The 20,009-nt window shown below is 47.1% G+C and overlaps 1 protein-coding gene across 1 annotated transcript in view; it reads left to right on the top strand.

The window, feature by feature from the left end:
* Positions 1–20,009, top strand: part of NCOR2 (nuclear receptor corepressor 2) — a 545,866-nt gene that overhangs the window by 429,015 nt on the left and 96,842 nt on the right. The window contains 7 exon segments of the mRNA XM_029571687.1: positions 1,651–1,846; positions 7,516–7,680; positions 8,083–8,222; positions 8,432–8,537; positions 10,475–10,579; positions 12,403–12,506; positions 13,801–13,951. Of these exon segments, the coding sequence (XP_029427547.1) occupies positions 1,651–1,846; positions 7,516–7,680; positions 8,083–8,222; positions 8,432–8,537; positions 10,475–10,579; positions 12,403–12,506; positions 13,801–13,951 (967 nt within the window).

Raw genomic sequence — 20,009 nt, 5'->3', positions numbered from 1 at the left:
GGGCAAAGTGGTGCTGGTGGCTCCGGAGTGACCACGTGACCCGTAGTTCACAGATCTAATCAACTTGGCAGTCGACGGCCCAATTTGCCTAGATTCCCTATAGGGGCCGGCTTCATCAGGGACCCCTATTTTCAGACCAGGCTGCTTGCTTTTGTCTAGCGGCATGGCTTTTGAGAGGCAGCATTTGAGACGTAAGGGTTATCCTGATGCGGTCATTGTTATATTGTTACAGGCCAAGAGAAGATCTACTAATCATTCATATGTTCAGGTATGGAAGGTTTTTGAGTCTTGGTGTTGCGCTAATGCAGTTCGGTGTCTCAAATCTTCAGTCTCTGACATTTTGTCTTTTCTGCACGGAAGTTTGGTCAGAGGGTTGTCTCTGAGCTCGCTTGGGGTCCAGGTGGCAGCTCTGAGTTGTCTTCAGGGCAAAATAGAGGGCTCTGCTTTATCTGCTCATCCAGATGTGGTTCGCTTCCTTTGGGGGATGAAGAACTTATGCCTGCCGGTATGGAAGGTTTGTCCATCCGGATTCTTAATCTTGTCCTCAGAGGTTTGTATGAGGCTCCATTTGAACCTCTCAGAAGAGGTACTCTTAAGGACTTGACTTTTAAGGTTGTTTTTTCTGGTGGCCATATGCTCAGTCAGGAGAATTTCTGAGTTGCAGACTTTGTCTTGCCGTGATCCGTTCCATCAGATTTCTGATTCAGGGGTGTCCATGCGGACAGTACTTTCTTTTTACCTATGGTGGTTTCTGCGTTTTACATGAATAAGACAGTGGAGCTTCCCGCTTTTCCCTAAGATGGACGTTTCCACCCCTCTCATGAGGGAGCTCAAGTTGTTGGATGTCAGGAGAGTGCTATTGAGATATCTGAAGGTGACTAATAACTTCAGAAAGTCGGATCATCTGTTTGTTCTGTGGGCCGAACAGAGGTTTGAAGACATCTAAGGCTACTATTGCACGTTGGCTTAAGGAAGATATTGGATCCACATATATTACTAAGGGTCGGCCAGTTCCTGAGAGCTTGTGTGCTCATTCTACTCGTTCTCAGGCAGTCTCATGGGTGGAGAAGCAACTGGTTTCTCCGCAGGAGATATGCAGAGCAGCAATGTTTGTCCCCTCACTATTGGCTGGATGTGGGGGACACAGGTTCCCCATCTTTTGGTGAAAGTGTTCTGCAAGTGGGACTCTCCGGGTCCTATCTTGAGTAGGGAGCTTGGGTACAACCCAGGAGTCTGGACTGCTCTGGGTACGTACAGGGAAAGGAAAATTGATTCTTGCCTGCTAATTTTCGTTCCTGTAGTACCACAGATCAGTCCAGAACTCGCCCGATCTGTAAAGGGGGAGAGTTGCTTGCTCATTCTGTTTTTATAATATTGAATTCAGACTGGTTTTAAAAAAAAGAAAAGAGAGTAGGAAAGAAATGTTTTTAAGGTTTTGAAAGTTTTGGAAAGGTTTTTTGTTTGGGTACAGTTAAATACTGAGGAACTGTAAGTGGCACATGGGTTTATGGTGCAATGTAAGTAAAACTTTCTCTGTCTCCATCTGCTGGAAGGGAAGCAAAACCCAGGAGTCTGGACTAATCTGTGGTGCTACCGGAATGAAAATTAGCAGGTAAGAACCACTTTTCCTTTTCTTTCTTTGCATTGCAGATAGCAGAGGGATTCTCAGAGGTAAAGCCTCAGGTGCCTCACCATGCCTTGGCACTCTATCAACAACAGATCACCAAGGCCCATGAGTTGACACTGGATGTTCAGCAGTCCCAGCATCTGCAGTTGGAAAAGGAGCAGCAACCCAACAGCAGCCCCCAAGGACAAAGCAAAAGCCCTGTCATGGGAGAGAAAGACGGTAAGCCCTTGGTATAGCCGCAGCATATAGCTTTTATTTTCCAGGCTGGAAATCTGAACAGATCTGTAACAGCACCTTGGAGCATCAAGTGCGTCTGCAGGTCTGGCTAATTTACTGTCTCCATTAACTAAGAGTGCAGGCCTCATTAAACCTTTCAGAATAGCAAACAAAGGTCAGAGGACTGGAATGCTGTTTTTATTGCTGATGCCTCTCATCCAGTGTTGAGATGGTACAGGAGATGGATTAAAGTTGGAGGAGTGAAACCCACTTCAATTGCTTTTTCCTATTTGCCTTCTGTTGTGTTGCTCTCCACAAAGCTCCCAGTTGAAGGTATCATAAGCAGCACTATCTGGGAGGGGGAGGGGTGTTGCATCCTTTCGGTAGATAGCGTCTACAGCTGACACTTTTGGTGAGAGTCTAGCTGTTTACACATGAAGTCTGAACTGGAAAATGGGACTTTTAGGTTTCTAATGCTACACCGCACTTAATTCATATTAATTCCCGCTGCGGTTCACCCAGCGTCGTCTGTTGACACTGCACAGAAAGAACACAATTAGTCTTCTAAAATCTCTACCCAGTTATAGAATTTCTTAGCGTCCAGTCAGATGAGTCCAGAACAAGTGGGTTATGCACCACTACCAGCAGATGGAGAGAGAGGGAGCAAACTGACATCTCTGTATATATACCCCTGCAGAGACATCAGCCTGCCAGTATTCTCCGTCTCCAGCAGATGGTGGACATGCATCTCCCTACTGGGAATTGCTTCATTTTGAGAGAGGAGAATTAAGGAAATCAATTTGCCCCGCTCTCCTGCGGTGGTACCAAATGGTCCCTCCCCCAGTTGAGAATTCCTGAGGTGATTTCCATTATCCCTCAGATGAGTGCCTTGGTCCAGTAGCTGGTTTTCAGCTGGCCTGGACTTAGCTGCTTAAGCAGCTGAAAGGCAACGGGTGCAGGAAGTTGAGCACGGTGGTGACGGCACATGCCCTTTTCCCTGCAGCCAGAGACTATCTCTGTATTCAGCTAGGTAAGACTGAGCTCCTGTAAGTTTAAAAAAAAAAGTAATATATAGAGACTTAGAAGGAGGCTTTTGTTGCATAGGGCTTCCTCCTTCCCTCAGTCTCTGTGCTCAGCACGGCATTTCTGACATTCAGCCCACCACATGGGAGATTGAGGAACGAGGGCAGCCTGGCGGGTTGAGCAGCCTCCTTAGGCTAGGCTCAACTCTGAGGCTTTTTCGCTGCATGCTGCATAGTAGGCTGCAACAGCATTTTCGCGCTTTCTCAGGTTGCCCTTTACAGAATTGTCTGTTTAGTGTGTGCATCTAGATTGTGTACCCAGTTTTTGAATGCACAGTCAGACCTTATAGTCTGTGCGTCCAAGTTATGCAGTGCCGGAGTGGCCACACACCTGTGCGCACAAGTTGCACTGTGTGATTACGTTTTTTTGGGGCGCTTATCTTTGGGACGCTTAAGTCTTGGATGCCTAGTTAGGCACTTACATGTTGCCTACATGTTGGACACCTAATTTTTGGGTGCCTAAGTTGGAAGTATATATTAAAAAAAACAAACAGCTAGACGCATGCCTTCGGCCACCACTCAGTGCACTGTTGGCCATAATGGCACTTATATCTAAGAAGCCTAAGCACCTTTCTCGTTGACTGCCTGTCATATTAGGGCATCTCAGCCAGGAGTACCCGGTAACTTGTACCAGCGCTGTTTGGGGCAAATCTCTAGTTCCCTCGTTTGCCAGAAGATGAGAAGCAGATGCAGTACTCCTTTAACATGAGAGATTGTGCTTGAGGATCTAGGCATTTTCAACCCTATAGAGGAGCGACCTTTCAGAGGATGTGAGCTTTCGGTAGGACTCAGTCCTTTCATCCCAGACAACCCAGAAGGGATGCAGGTTCAGGTAGTGGCATCTCCCAAGCTTCCCAGTGAAAGTTTGCTGACCCACCCTCGGGAACAAGAGATAGGGGGACACCTCTCTCACTTTTATCAGAGGTGGGTTGAAATCACATCGGATCAGTGGGTCCTGGAAGTGATACAAGAAGGATATGTGATGGAGTTTCACAGGTTTCCTCGGGATGTGTTCATGGAGTCTCCATGCCACTCCCCACAGAAGAAGCAGGCAGCGGATAGTACATTGGCAAAGCTCCTCAGTCTGAGGGCTGTGGTCCCAGTGTCCACGTCTCAAGAAAATATGGGACGATATTCCATTTATTTCATCGTGCCGAAGAAGGAAGGCTCCTTTCATCCCATCCTGGACCTCAAAGGTGTCAACAGTCATCTACGGGTGAAACATTTTCACATGGAAAGCTTGCGCTCAGTTATAATGTCCGTGCAGGCAGGGGAATTTCTGACCTCCCTGGATTTGTCCGAAGCGTATCTTCACATTCCCATCTGACTAGAACATCAAGGCTTTCTGCGGTTCACAATTCTGGGGTGCCACTTTCAGTATTGGATGCTGCCCTTTGGTCTGGTCACTGCTCCCAGAATCTTTTCCAAGATAATGGTACTAGTTGCAGCAGAGTTGAAAAAGGATGGAATCCTAGTACACCCATAATTGGACGAGTGGCTGATTCAAGCCAAGTCGCCGGAAGAGAGCCGCTTAGTGACTCACAAGGTGATTTCCCTGTTGCAGGAGCTTGGCTGGGTGATGAACCTAGCCAAGAGCAGTCTTCAGCCTACTCAGTCGCTGGAATACCTTGGGGTTTGGTTCAACAGGAAGCAGGGCAAGATGTTCCTGCCGGAAGCTTGAATTCAGAAATTGGTAGCTCAACTCCATCTGTTATTGAACACTCTATGCACAGCCATATGGTCTTACCTGCAGATACTTGGCTTAATGGCGACGATCCTGGAAGTGGTACCATGGGTGATGGCGCATATGTGTTCTCTTCAGCGCTCCCTGCTGTCTCGGTGGAACCCGCAATCTCAGGACTATGCGATTTGGCTCCACCTGCCGATGGAGGTCTCCTAAGTGCAGTGGTGGCTGCAGGCAGATCATCTATGGAAGGGAGTTTCCCTAAACCCACCGGACTGGCTAGTACTGACAGAGGATGAGAGTCTCCTTGGTTGGGGAGCTCACTATCGGGAGCTAACAGCACAAGGGCGCTGGAATGCAGAAGAGTCTCTAGAACATCAATAAGCTGGAAGCCGGGGTGATCCGGTTGGCATGTTTACAGTTTGGCGACAGGCTGCAGGGGCGATTTGCCTGAATAATGTTGGACAATGCAACAACTGTGGCTTACATCAATCGGCAGGGAGGTACCAAGAACCAACAAGTGTCGCAGGAAAATAGATCAACTTATGGAAGGGGCAAAGGTGCATCTCCAGACGATCTCAGCCTCGCACATTGCAGGCAAAGACAACGTAAGAGCAGACTTTCTTAGCAGGGAGAGTCTGGACCCAGGAGAGTAGGTGTTGTCAGATGAGGCGTTTCAGCTGATTTGGGATAGCTGGGGTCTCCTGTTCCTAGACCTGGTGGCGCAATTTGAAAGTTCCGTGTTTCTTCAGCTGCAGGAGGAAGTCATTGGAGATCGATGCCCTAGTGCAGGAGTGGCCAGAAGACAAGTTTATGTATGCCTTTTCTCCATGGCCCATGTTTGGCAGACTGATTCGAAGGATCGAACGCCACAGAGGGATGGTGCTCTTGGTCGCTCCAGATTGGCCCAGGAGACCATGGTATGCAGATCTGCAGAGACTCCTGATGGATTTGCCTTTTCAGCTTCCAGCGCATAGGAACCTGTTGCAGCAGTGACCTGTTCTTCACGAAGATCCAATTTGATTTTGTCTTAAGGTATGGCCCTTTCAAGGGCTTGTTTGCTAAAACGTGGATACTCTGTGGTAATGATTTTCACCTTCCTAAGAGCTAGAAAGTTCTCCACCTCCTTGGCCTATGTGCGGGTTTGGAGAGATTTTGAGGCCTGGTATGAGGATCATGGTACTCTTCCTTCCTTGGTCAAGATTCCGCTCATTTTGGAATTTTTGCAGGATGACGAATAAAGGCTTGGCTCTCACTTCCTTAAAGGTACAAGTAGCGGCTCTAGTCTGTTTCAGGGGTCAGGTAAATGATGGATCCTTGTTGGCTCATCATGGTGAGGCCCGTTTCCTGAAAGGAGAGAAAAATCTTCGTCTTTCTTTGTGGTTTCCAGTGCCCCTATAGAGTCTTAATTTGGTTTTGGATTTTTTTGGTAGGCCCTATGTTTAGACCACTATGTATTCTGTCCTTGTGGTTGCTGACCTTGAAAATGGTGTTTTTTCTGGCAATTTGTTCGGCGCATAGGGTTTCCAAACTGCAGGCCTTGTCTTGCCAGGAGCCATTTCTCCAGGTGACTCCAGGGGTGATACAGCTGCGTACTGTTCCTTCCTTTTCACCGAAGGTGGTCACTTAGTTTCATTTGAATCAGTCCATCTCCCTGCTGTCTCTGGACGGAGAGAGAGATGTTGAGGAGTATCGTCTGTTGCGATCCTTGGATGTCTAGAGACATAATGTCAGGTATCTGGAGGTTACTGAGCCTTTGCAGAAATTGCATCACCTGTTTGCCCTTCACTGCGGTACTAGACAGGGAGAGCTGGCCTCGCAGGCTACAATAGCTCGCTGGATTAAGAGAGTAGTCACAGCTGCGTACATGGATGCTGGGAAGCTTTTACCCAGTCAGGTTAGGGCTCATTCCACTAGGGCTCAGGCAGTGTCATGAGCAGAAGTTAGATTGTTGTCTCCCGTCAATATTTGCTGAGCTGCAACATGGTCCTCCTTACACACCTTTTCCAGGTATTATCGCCTGATGTTCAGGCCCGGGAGGACATGGTCTTTGTATGTGCGGTTTTGACTGGACTGCGGGCAGCCTCCCACCCTATTTGAGAGTAGCTTGGGTACATCCCACTTGTTCTGGATTCATCTGTCTGGACGCTAAGAAATGAGAAATTACTACTTACCTGATAATTTCCTTTTCTTTAGGAAGGTCGGATGAATCCGGCTTCCCTCGCTTGGCTGCTGAGTGATTGCATAATGATCCTTCTGTGTGCCTGCGTATTACAGGGATTACTGGTAAGTGTTACTCCAGTTCCTAGACTAGTGTTACATTCTTGTCTGAGCTCAGTGTTGCCTATTGGCTGAGTATTGCAATGGTTATCTGTTTTTAATAAAGTCTTTTGCTAGTCTGTCCACAGTTGCTTTTGAAGAAAATACTGGCAGGCTGATGTTACTGTAGGGGTTTATATACTGTGACATCTGTTCACTCTGTCTCCATCTGCTGGTAGAGGTGCATAACCCACTTGTTCTGGATTCATCTGACTGTCCTAAAGAAAAGGAAATTATCAGGTAAGTAGTAATTTCTCAGTAGGGAGGGCAATGATTGCAGCTGGCAGGGAGCTTGCAGGCCTGTAGGTTCTTTGTTCCTGCGAGCCTGCAAGCAAATTTTCAAAAAGGAACCTCCTCACTGGTTTCCCTTTTGAAAACGGGCCAGCACTCGCAGCACAGTACAAAGTATGAAATCCCGCCCCCTACTTTCCTGAGATTCATGTGTTGTAAGATGCACCCCAGAGGTGGCTGGGTATGCATGTCTCAGCAGATCTGCATTATGAAATGTATTGGGATCCCAATGTGTATTACTTCGTGGATGGTAAAATGCACTCATACCTGGAGGTGGTTTCATTCTTTCCTTGTAGAGAAAGCAGCAAATTTAACGTCTCTCTCTGAGGGGCAGAAGCTGGGCATGGAGCAGCTCACCCTCTCCTCGTGGCCCTCTGTGTTACCCTACCAGATGTCTCCGCGTGATGTGCTAAAAGCTTCTGTTCTCTCGGAGCCCCAGATCTTTCAGTGTAATCTCCCAGGTGAGCTTCTGGGTGCTCCCTCGTCTCGCACATCCAGACCTTGCACCCGCACTGATTTCTCTTTGTTTATTAACATGATGAGCTCTTCCGTGTTTTGTTCCAGTGACCAAGCTTTCTGGTGCTTCACTAAGCGGGGCTGCTTATTAGAGACATTAGTTTAACTAAGATCTTTTGGTGGCTTAGTGAAACAGTAGGAATGATACAAAGAGTGCACCTGCATGAATTTTTCCTTTCGTGCAATATGCATTTTTTATAATGTTCTCTTTTTTATGCCACAGGATTATTGGGGGAGGAGGGGAGACCTGCCATCCTCTAAAATGGGGATATTTAATGCATGTTGGGATCCTGAGCCACTCTTGTTTTCCAAGTACGTTCTGACTCTCTAACTATCTTTATATGCAGGTTATCCAATGCCACTGAATATGCACGAAAATGCTCGACCTGGGGCACCAAAATTACCCAACATAGCCAGTCCTCCCCCCCTCATCTCATCTACCAAGCACTCTGCCGTCTTGGAGAGACCCATGGGCTCCATTTCCCAGGTACTCAAGCCAGAGGGTGAGGTGGTGGTAGTGCTGGGCCCTTAGCTAGCTGCACTCCCTTCTCTCTTGCTCACCAGAATGAAATATATTCCTTCTAAGCTGGTTTCTTAATTTGCTCTGTGGCTGCACAGAGTCACTTATTTGGAACTGTATGTACGACCCCATGATCTTCTTGGAGTGTAAGGTCTGCTTTCTTCTTTGTCTTCTAGGGCATGTCTGTGCAGCTTCATACTCCATACACTTCTGAGCATGCAAAAGTCCCTGTCGGGTCAATCACTATGGGCCTGCCGCTAAACATGGATCCCAAAAAACTGGGTGAGTCTCTAGGTAATGATATGTTACATTAGTGCTTCATAAGCAACTTTAGTTAAAACCTCTGTTAGTAGTAATGAGACCAATATTCAGATAAAAGCTAAGTTAAATTTAGGCATCTGAGTTTCTGTCGAATTGAAAATGTATCTAAATTTAGGGTCTTAAAATGAGTCCTGCTTTCATTGTTCTAGATTTAGGCTCCTGAATTAGGTGCCTAGTGCTGAAAATCAACCTTTCCTTGTGCAGATGTGCAATGTTAAGCAGGGTGGACAGTTTAAAGGTCAGCAGCCATAGGCCTTTGAGCTAATTTCTAAAGATAAGCTTTGCAGGTAATTCCCCTTTGAAAATTAATCAGCTTCACAAGGTCTGTGGGTTGCTCCGCACCTCCTTTAACTGCGGTCAGGGTCCATGTAGGGATTTGAAAAATCTAATCCATGGGCTTACTCTCTCTTTTCCCCCTCCCTTCCCACCACAAAAATGCCCCTGTTTCTCATGGCTAAATTCAGCCACCTTGTGAAACTGGATGGTTAGGTTTAGTCACTGGGGGGAGGGTTGTTCTCATCCCAGAGAGTTACCTAGCTATAATTCTCTTTGAAGGCTGTACTTCCCATGACTGCAACATCAATTAAAAAGTATTTGTAAAGCATTCCATATGGAAAAAATACACAGAATTTATATGGCTGGAGTTGGGATTTTATGACTTGTGATGTGCCGTAAAGCTCATGGGGATTCGTCTCTGCGACTTCCAGCGCATAGGAACCTGTTGCAGCAGGGACCTGCCATGAGCTTGGCAGATAGTCGGAGTGCTTCCGTTCTGTGGAATGAGCACCCATTTCTGGTTGATTGCATGGAACGGTTGAGTGTTCGTTGTAGTGAAGAAGGATTGGGTGCCAATTAGAAAAGCAGGTAATTATATTAATGGAGCACTGATGGGATGCTTTTCAACACTGAGATGAGGCAGTTTGGCTGGTTCAGTCCCAAAGTGCTTTACATTAACTATTGTGGGGCTCTGTTGGGAATAATTTAGTCATTAACATCAGTGGGAAAGTTTTGCATCCTCTGTTTGGGATCCCCTGCGATTGTTACCGGAGAATGTAGATTGCATTGAAAAATTCCTTTTTCTGCGCTAGCCATCTGCTTTCTTGGGATTATCTCAGGCTAGCAAGAGCGCACTGCATGGAGATATCATTCAGGTAGACGCAGCAAAACTGGGATGACATCTCTATATACGCCATGGTATATAACCAAGTCTGGCTCTGGCTGTTCTAAGTGACATGGAGTCATTTGGTTACTCTGTTCAGAACTGATTAAGAATACAGGAGGAGATCTCTGTGCACCGTTGTACACAAGAAGCATTAGTACGATCCAGTTAAAGTGCAGATGGCTCCTAAGAAAGCAGAATCAATGTACATTTCTGGGTCTGTTTATCCCCACCCCCAAATGGAGCTGTAGTCACAGGGGCTGAAGACTTTTCCATGTCTGATAAAATATCATGAGATGTGTTTGGCCTGCCACCAATGTCTGATTACCCAATAGGTACAGAAATGCCATTCCTAGGGTCACCCCAGGGTTAGGAGGCACCCTGCGACCATTGGTTGACTGTTACATAAGCAGTTTTATTGAAAAGAAAAAGAAGAAATTGAGCATTGGGGGCCTGTTTTATAATAATGCAAACTATGAAGGAAACACCCCCCCCCCCCAAAGTCTTGAAGGTGAAGCCCCAAAGATTGACCTGTGCCGTTTCTTCAGAGGCTGTGAATTCTGCAGCAGAGAGAGAGAATCTCAAAACGTTTCAGAGTTTTGTCTCCCTCAGAGTTTGTTCATGCACAGTAGGGGAAAACACCGTCTGGACAAATTCAGCCTCTTGCGCAGGTTCTCATGTTCTCCAGTACAAGTGAAAATAGTAAGGAGAGCTGCTTTTTATTATTAATATTTTGCAGTGCCTTTCCCTGGAGTAAAACAAGAACAGCTCTCACCCAGAAGCCAGACCATCCAACCAGAAAGCCTGGTGATGCAGGCCTCCCAGGAGAGCGGTGTGTTCAGAGGTAAGCCATTACTAGGAAGAGAAGTGCAGTGAGAATTTCTTAATCCCACTCCTCTGGACCCAACAGTTTGGTTTTTTGGGATGTCCACAACGAATACGCATGACACATATTGGCGTGCGCTGCTTATGTTGTATGCAAATATATCTCGTGTATAGTCTTTATGGATGGTCCTGAATGCCAGAGTGGCCGATTGGTCTCAAGGACTGAATTTGACCAGCACTGTATTTGCTGAAGGACCTCCTGCCCCTCCTTTTTCCTCCATAACCATTAGCATTTTAAGAAACAATATGGTCACTTACTGTCAAAATATTGCATGCTCGCTTGCTTTCACTGCAGAAAGAAATAACTTTTCACGGAAGCCATTCTCTAGGAAAAATCATACAAACTCTTAAATAACAAAAACTGCATTTAATTGAAGTAGAGCTGGGATTTACATGGGAAAGTAAACGCCGCTAATGCTGGTTTTCCTCATTAACTGGTATTCCTCTGTGGCCGTACATGTTTCTGGCAGTTCAGTCATGGTAATTATCTGCAGCAGAAATCTCTTATTAAACGTGGAGGAGAACCACAGAGTAAGAAAGTCTGATGTTGATAGTCTAAGCTGTTCGACACTTGCCTGCACAAAAACCAAGATTTGGATTTCCCATCCCCCACCTCCTTTCTTCACTGACCGCATACATTTTGCGCACACAACGTTTATTCAGATAGAAAAGGGAAATCAATGGCGGCATGCCAAGGCAGGGCTAAACTTTAGCTAGTTAAGCACACACATCAAGCATGGTTGGGAAATAGCAGTCCCAAACATATCTGGCTAAAATCTGTCAAGCATAGCATCCTGTTTCCAACGGTGGCCAATCCATGTAACTTGCCAGGTACTTGTGATCTGGATTGGCTACCGTTGGAAACCGGATTCTAGACTTGATGGACCCTCGGTCTGACCCAAAATATACCCGGATAAAGTTGCACACTTTACCCAGTAAAGTGTGCAACTTTATCCGGGTATATTCAATGGCAGACTTATCCAGGAAAATGTATGCATGTAACTATATCCGGATAATGTACCTGCTCGCTGGCTCTCTGGATCTTAGATTGTAAGCGTTCTGGGATCATGTAAAATACCTCCTGCACCTGAATGTAACTTGCCTTGATCTACCAGCAAAAAAGGCGCGAGGTAAATCTAAAAGAAAAAAAACATGTACAGAGGGGCATTTTATAACCGCCCACATAGGCTGAAATCACTTCTTCCTGGATTTATAAAGCAGCTTTCGTGCTTCAAAGATTAGCAGGCCAGCAAGTGCACACATTTCCACTTGCTAGGGAGCAGGTGTAAATGTCCATGCAGGCGTTTCCACGCATGCTTTTTGTAATTCAAAGTTTGTGCATAAATGAGTTCCCTGCCCCTGCTCTGCCCCGGGAAGACATCTTTGCAATCCGTGCAAAAGTACACACAGAATAGCTTCTACTTGTATTTGTACACATGCAATGCCACTCCTGGGATACCTTTCAAAAAGACCCAGCAGAAATGCTTTTGAAAGTTACCCCAATAGAGAGCAAAGGTAGGAATAGAGTTGAGAGTTTGGGTAACAGACATGGTGAGCTGATGTTGGTATAAGTATGAAAATTTTTGTGTTTATCTAACCTCATTTGTAGCCAACCAGAGAGAAAGATAACAGAGCAGACAGGGTGGGATAATAATTGGTCTTTATCTCCTGTCATCTACTATGCTATCATAAAACAAACATTGAAGGGTTTTGTCATGTAATGGCCTCCTGATCTGCTCAGCCTGACCTTGAAAATATAGCTGACTCTGGTGTGGTTTCCAGGGGCATCTCTGGGCACCCCTCCAGGGGGCAGCATCACCAAAGGAATACCCAGCAGCAGAGCCCCTCCAGAAACCCAGATTAACTACCGAGGATCCATCACACATGTAAGTTTTTGCATCGATCAAAGCCTTGACTTCAGAGTGTTCAAAGTTATTTCACATTGTACCTTAATATTTGAAATCTGGCGATGCATTGCATCATTTTGAGCTCATCAGTTGCATGGTAGACTGGCCTTGTTCCTTCTGTGAGTCTTAGCAAGGCATTCTTTCAGCAAGGAAAAGACGCATGCACTGGCAGAGTGCCTTCCTCAGAGACATCGTAAGGAGAAAGTCTCTCAATTAGTAGGGATGTGCTATCGTTTTTAAACAGGGAAATAATGATACTTGTTATGTTGGGTGCCGTTCTCCTCCTCTACGAAATGACACAGAAAACATGAAATATCCTTTTAGCATGTGCCAAAATGAAACAAAAGTTGTTTCCCTGCACACCGCTCTGTCGATTACTCGTTTTAATAAACATCTGTGCTGCTTTACTCGTGGTTTAGCATATGTGCCCCTCTCATTACCTGATGGAAATGAGTCCATCTCTAGATCAGTGGTTCTCAGCTCAGTTCTCAGGATATTCACAATGAAGATGCATGAGATACATTTGCATACAATGGAGGCAGTGCATGCAAATCTCTCTCATGCATCCTCATTGTGGATAATCCTGAAAAACTGACTAGTTGAGAATCCTTGCTCTAGACAGAGGGGGAAGGGATGTGAAACGATCCTTGGAAGTGCAAACATGGTTTTCATAATTGTTACTGGGGAACCGAGGGGCGGACACCAGAAAAGCTTCCAAGAATCCAGTGAATAAACCAACCCTTTTCTCTCGATTTCTTAAATTACAACAGACCAATAGTATTTTGTCTGTTTGAGTTAAGCCACAGCTTTGATCCCACAACTTGCTAACATGTTTAATCATCACATCCACTCAAGCTCAGACAGCAACTCAAGTTCCCCAAGGGCCAACTCGTTTCTTAAATCTACATGGGTGGAAGGCAGAATTTTGCTTGATGGGTTAATGTCCCCTCCCCCATCCTCGATGATATTTGTTTATTTGGCTAAGTTCAAAGTGAGTCCAGTTGCATTGTCTTTGCTTTCTGACTCCCAGACTTATTTGGAAGCCTTCCATGGTAATATGCAGCTCATTACTCTCTGTAATTGTGTGCATAAATAATTAAAGCTGCAGATCTTAGCTGTTGGTCTTTGGGGCAGGAAAAAGCATCATCTGCACACCACCTCCCTTTTGGAATTGAAGTGTGCTTTGCTTGTTACTCACCCTTCCCTACCCCTCGCCATGCTTTTGCTATTTGTTTGTGAGAAGTGTTAATCTGAATCTTGCGGTTTTCCCAAGGGCACCCCGGCTGAAGTGCTGTACAAAGGAACCATCACCAGGATAATCCGGGAAGACAGCCCTGGCAGAGCAGAGAGAGTGCGAGAGGAAGCTGGACCCAAAGGACATGTCATATATGAAGGCAAAAAAGGTCATATCCTGTCATATGATGGTAAGTCTGGAGCTAGCAGGCTGCTCTTTTTTGGGCATTTATATATATATATATATTTTTTTTTTTTATCCAATGCGCCTCACCATTGCATTTAGTTTTTGAAGACAGAACTGGATGCACTAGATGGAAGCATGACAAACCTTTCTATAGGAAAATTGGTTCTATACTGCTAATTTTGGTTCCTGTAGTACCACAGAATCCTGGATTTTGCCTCCCTGCCAGGAGATGGAGACTGAGAAAATTTTACTAACACTGTATATAACATAGTGTGCCACCTGCAGAATCTCAGTATTGACCTGCACCCAAGCTAAGATGAAGGCACCACCAAATAAAACCTAAACGAAACCTTTCCCTTCCAACAAGTAGAAGGAAGCAGAGATTGCTCAAACTGGAAAACTTGTTCCCAACATAACTTGAGACTAGCATTGAAGAGCTCCAACAATTCTGCAGTATATATACCCAACAGAACGAGTGGAAGACTCTCCCCCTACTATTAGGTTGGGTCTCTGGACTGATCTGTGGTACTACAGGAACAAAAATTAGCAGGTGGTAACCAATTTTCCTTTCCCTGTACGTACCCAGATCAGTCCAGACTCCTGGGATGTACCTAAGCTCTCTCAAACTGGGTGGGACCTTGAGAGTCTCACTCGTAGAACTCTCTCACCAAAGATCATGGAAGTCTTCAGTTCCAACATCCAAGCGATAATGCCTGACGAAAGTGTGTAGCAAACTCCAAATAGCTGCTCTTCCAATCTCCTGCGGCTACACTTACTGGGACTCTGTCCAAGGGGTTGCTGGAGAACAAGTTGAGAGAGCTCTCAAACCCTCAATACAGGGGGACTTTTAGAAATATAAGTCGATCTGACCATCTTTCAGCTACCATGAGATTGTAGCTTTGGACTACTACAGAGTACGAGAAGAAGATCCGACTTATGGAAAGCATTAGCAATCTTCAGATAATTTTAAAAAGCTCGTCAAACATCCAAGAGCCTACTCTCCCTTGCAAGAGGCTAGAAGAATTTAAGATCTATCAAGGATGGAAGCTCCACTGCCTAAAAGGGAACACTGAAACCATTTTGGGCAGAAAGGACAGTACCATACGTATCAAATATCCCTGAATCCGAGATCTGTAGAAAAAAAACTCGCAAGTGCTCAAGCTTTTAACATTGCCCTCCATAGGAGTTCAAACAAAGCCTCGCACATTCCTCATAGTACCAGACTAAGATTCCTCGACTGCCAAATCTTCCTGATTGGAGGACACAAATTCTTAAACTCCTGAAGGAAGCGCATGACATCAGGACGAGCCTAAAGGATACCTCTACATCTCACTGCAGAGTCAGCCTAAGACCGCTAATGAGACTCTGAAGAGTTGAAGGCCAGATCTTTGACCAAATCTTCTTGGAGAAAGGTCAAAATATGCGACACAGTGGTCTGAACTAGCTGCTTGTCAGATAGTCACACACCAGGACTCGCAGCCCCTTCAAACTCAAACATATGCTAAAGATGCAGAAGGTTGCCTGGCCTGCAACAAAGTGGAAATAACTGCTACGGAATATCCCCTCAGTGCTAATCTTCTCTTCTTAAAAGCCAGGCAGAACAGCCTAGTGTGAACATATTGGACTCTGATGGAGAACATCCAACAGGTGGCTGAATTTCAGCAGTCTGTCAATGGCCATGTTGAGCAGATCAGCTGACGAGGCCACTCCAGAGTTACAAGAATTATATTGCCTGAATGCTTTACTACCTGGCATTGGCCTGGATGGTCCACTATTCTGGCATAACCCCTTGCCCAATAGAGGCTGAAGAGGGAAGACAAAGAGAATTATTTGGGGCCATGGTACAACGAGAGCATTGAACCTGCACTGTGTTTTCCTTGGCGGCTGTAGCCACCTTGGAATTTTGGTTGGTCATTAAGTCCATATGGGAATATCCTCCTTTCTGGTGATGAGAAACATTGTCTCCTTCCCGGGGTCTAATTTTCTCAGATGGAGAAAATTTGCCAAAACCTTGCATACCCTAAGGATGTGAGACGCCTCCATTGTCTTCAAGTGATACTCCACCCACACTCTGGGCCTCCTTTAGCTCTGCCCGGACAACCAACCACCAGGCCTCCCGAGCCACTGCTGGATGATATAGCTCACCATCATTGCACTGAGTGATAGAATTCTCCTTGCCACAACCCTGACCAAAAGGCAAGCAATGCGCATTGCACCACTCTCGTCTATAACTGACTGACAGAAGAAATAGTCACTTTCTTGGACCAGTGGCCACATGCTGACTAAAGCTGACACACTGCACCCCAGCTCGAAAGGCTGGCCTCGGAAGTGAGTAACCACACCACACTCCAGATTGGTCCTTGCAGAAGGGGAATATAAAAGACCTCCAACCATAGATTCCAGTGGGCACCAATTCCAAGGTCAGTACCACCAACCCATGACTCACAAGAAGTTATGAAAAGAACCAACAGGTGTGTAATCTGACCCTTTAGAACAAAGCCCCCTAGACGTACCAGGGTCTGATTGGAAACGAGATGACTCTCTGCTAGATTCAGCCTGAAGACTTCCACCACCTCAGCATGTTCTGACCAACTGCCTTCAGAGATCACCTGACTTCGCTCGGCAGAGCCAATCAACCAAGCACGGATGCACCAGCACACGCTTCCGACTTAGGGCCACCATCCCAACCACTGTCACCTTGGCAAAGTTGCATGATGCCGAATGGGAAGGCTGAAAAACAGACAATGATCTCTAAAAACAAAACTTCAGAAAACTGCTGGTGCTTCAACCTGATGGTTATATGCTAATAAGCCTTTGTCCAAGCCAGAAAGGCCAAAGTTCTCCTCTGGAAAAGAGGAACTATTAGAGCCACACTTATCTTTCTCTAAACCACAAGTTGGCCGAAAAAGTCCTTTCCCTCTGCGGCACGATGAAAACTAATGGAACATCAACTTGTTCATTGTTCCTCTTGGGGAACAGGCTCTAATGCCCCTGGTCGCCAGAAGCGATCCAGCATCTCCTGTGAAAATCACCTAAGCATCCCGAACCGGACGAGTAAATTCAAAAACATGTAGCCATCTTTTAACACCTTTAGGAATCGCTGGCCCTTGTTAATTTTGGCCCACTCTGCAAAAAACAGCGTGAAAAGCCTTCTGATGGCAACTGACTAGTAGATTGTCCTCATTACACTGTGAGGACCTTACTCTGCCTGTTTCTTTACCTGGGTTGACTCAGGGAGGTGCCTCTCCAGGACTGAGCACTGGCCGCGGTTTGCTTGTGAGGACCTGAAGAATCTTTACCCCGAAGAAAAGGCCCTTAGACCTGTCTTCTGGCAAGTTATGCACCTGCATCTTGGACTCTCTCAGGTGCTCCAGGTCATCCTCAAACAAGAGTCTGCCTTTAAAAGGAAGAGCTCTCAGTTGAGAACTGGACCATCTCTCCCGACCAACCACACAACCACAGCAGTCTCCTAGTCAACAGATGACCTGATCAGGCTGCGCCATACACCAGAGTCGCTTTAACCTTTTTTTTTTGCTGCCACACCTGCCGCAGCTTGCGATTTCAATGCAGACATGTCTGCATAAAACTACTGCAGTCCTTATGCTCAGGGACAAGATTTCAAACATCCTCCTGAGGCGAAGCTACACATCTCTCAATGTAGCAGACCCCGCTACCTAATTAACTTATGAAAAATAAACGCTGTCGCTGGAACACACCAGCCATCCCAGAATGAAACTGCTCTAAGACAGTATCAGCTCTCCACAGGTCAGAGTCCTCCTGTGAACCTTGATGCCCTGCTCCTGGGGAAATCCATCCCCCTTCACCCTGCGGGACCTTTTCATGCCCCTGGCCAAACCTGTCACATCAGGCATCCAGGAATCCCAGGGTGCAAACCCCGTATAATCTGAAAACTCAAAACACGCCAAATGCCTGCCACACACTGTCCTTTGGCTCACATGGGACTCTTCACTGGGACTGAGACCTAGAAAAATCTCCTGCTGTTGCACTTCGCCCCTTATGCCCTAAGCCTAAGGAACACCAAGCAACATGCCCGGAGCAGATCCATCCCACGTTACCCCACAGCCCGCTCCTCCGGCCCCTCATCCAAGGGAGCACGCGGACAAGAAGACAAATCTAGAACACACACACCCCCCGATCCTTTCAGGCTTTTTTTTTTATTACAGGACATGGGAAACTTTGTGCCTTGATGTGGGGACATGAACGATTCCCCTTGCCACCTTCCTGGCTTGAGAAGCCCCAAGGCGCGCTCTTGTGGGACTCCCGATGACTGGGAAAAGAGTAGGAGTGGATCCCCCATATCCCCAGAAGCTCTTATTGCCTCTGCCAAAATGGCTGCCGTTTCCATGCTTGCAGGAAACCAGCCCACAGTTGTCCCTGCGCTTCCCTAAGTTCACAGCGTCATCCCTGAGGCAACCCCGCCAGAACTGACCTCTTCACGGAAACCCAGAGGCTGCACACCAACTGCGCCCGAGCCATGCACGCGACACATCATGAGCTCCACTGCTCCTGCATCGGTTCTTTGGCGCCATTAGCCACATGCACTGACTTGCCGATACGGTCTGACTGCTCCCCCAAGTACTGCTTGAAGCTGAAGCCACCGGCTCTTCAGCACCATTAGCCATGAGCTTTGACTCACCGCTGGGTCTGACTGATCCCCCCTGAATGGGAGCCTGCTCTTTTGCCATGGCAGCAGGTCCCTCACCGCCTGACAAACAGCCAGCACACGACCTTGCCCAATTGTGTTACGACCGAGCCGACCCACAAGCACAGCAGGCCAAGCCTCACACCATGTTACATATGGCTAGGGGATCCTTACCCTAACAGCCACCCACCTCGCGCACACTGCTGCTGAGAAGAAAAACAAAGCGGTCTAAAATGAATACCTCAGCTGCCCCGAGCAGGAAAGGAGAAAACCTTTTTTATTTATTTTTTTTTTTAAACTTTACCGCCAAAACAAGGTAAGAATACTTCCCTAAGTTAGGCTGGAACACAACGCTGCAAGTGGGAACAGGCTGCCAAACTGCTTCACAGAGCCTCAAGTTGCCTCAGCAGCCTCGTGAAGGGGAGGGATCTGGACCACCAGATTTACACCCCATGGATCTTTAGGATCGAGCATACTTAAAGGTTCCTGTTCACACCCAGATCAGTCCAGACAAGTGGGTTTTGCATCCCTACCAGCAGATGGAGGCAGAGAATAAAAACTTCAGGCACTGCTACATAACTGAGAGTGCCACCTGCAGTCCCTCAGTATTTCTCCGTCTCTAGCAGATGGCAGAGGTGCAAACCTGTAGTTCTGACTGAGAGTTGAAATTTGGAGATAAGTTGGAGTAGCTCCCTGAGATGCTAGGTTCCTTTGTGGGCCATCCCTCGGGTCAAGCTGGGCGACCAGGGGGCTGGAAGCCCCTGACCGCAGTGGCCCACTGTGTTCCAGAGACCTTGATAGCCAGGGGACTGGCTCCTTCTTGGTCTCCGAAGTCCCCTCCTGCCAGCTGCTGCCTCTCTGAAGGGGGAAGTAGATTGAGAAGAGACAGGAGAATCGGTCGGCAGCTCAGTGGCTGGGGCAGTCAGCAAACGGGAGCTGCTGGGGTCGGCAGGAGTCTGAGAGGGCCGCATTGTTGGTTATTTTCCCCGGGGGGGGGGAACTCTGTGGTGTGAGGCAAGGTTTGTATGCGCATCGCTTGACCCACTGCGACTTCCCGCACGCTGCTTGCAATCGTGCGGCTCAGCGGAGTGTTCACATGGTGCCGGCCTACTGTGGGACGGCGCACTCGGGCCGCATTGCGTTTCCAACCTCGTGGCTCATGGCGGCGAAACCACGCATAGCCGCGTAAAGGGCCTGCAGGCTTTGGTCAGCTCGACTTGATTCCCGCTCCCTCTGCACTGGTTGTCGACAGGGGTGGAGGGGATCCTCCGCGAGGGGGGTTTAAGGGCCAGGAGGGCCTCCAGATCCTCGGGGACCATGGCAAAGGGGGGGGGGGGCCCCTCCATTTTGGCCATGCTCACGGGGAATCGCGGCCAGGGGGTTCCACCTGACCGGGGAC

Source organism: Rhinatrema bivittatum, chromosome 11, assembly GCF_901001135.1.
Source record: "Rhinatrema bivittatum chromosome 11, aRhiBiv1.1, whole genome shotgun sequence".
Taxonomy (NCBI): Eukaryota; Metazoa; Chordata; class Amphibia; order Gymnophiona; family Rhinatrematidae; genus Rhinatrema; species Rhinatrema bivittatum.
Note: the sequence above shows the minus strand (reverse complement) of the source record. Positions and strands in the feature narration are given on the sequence as shown.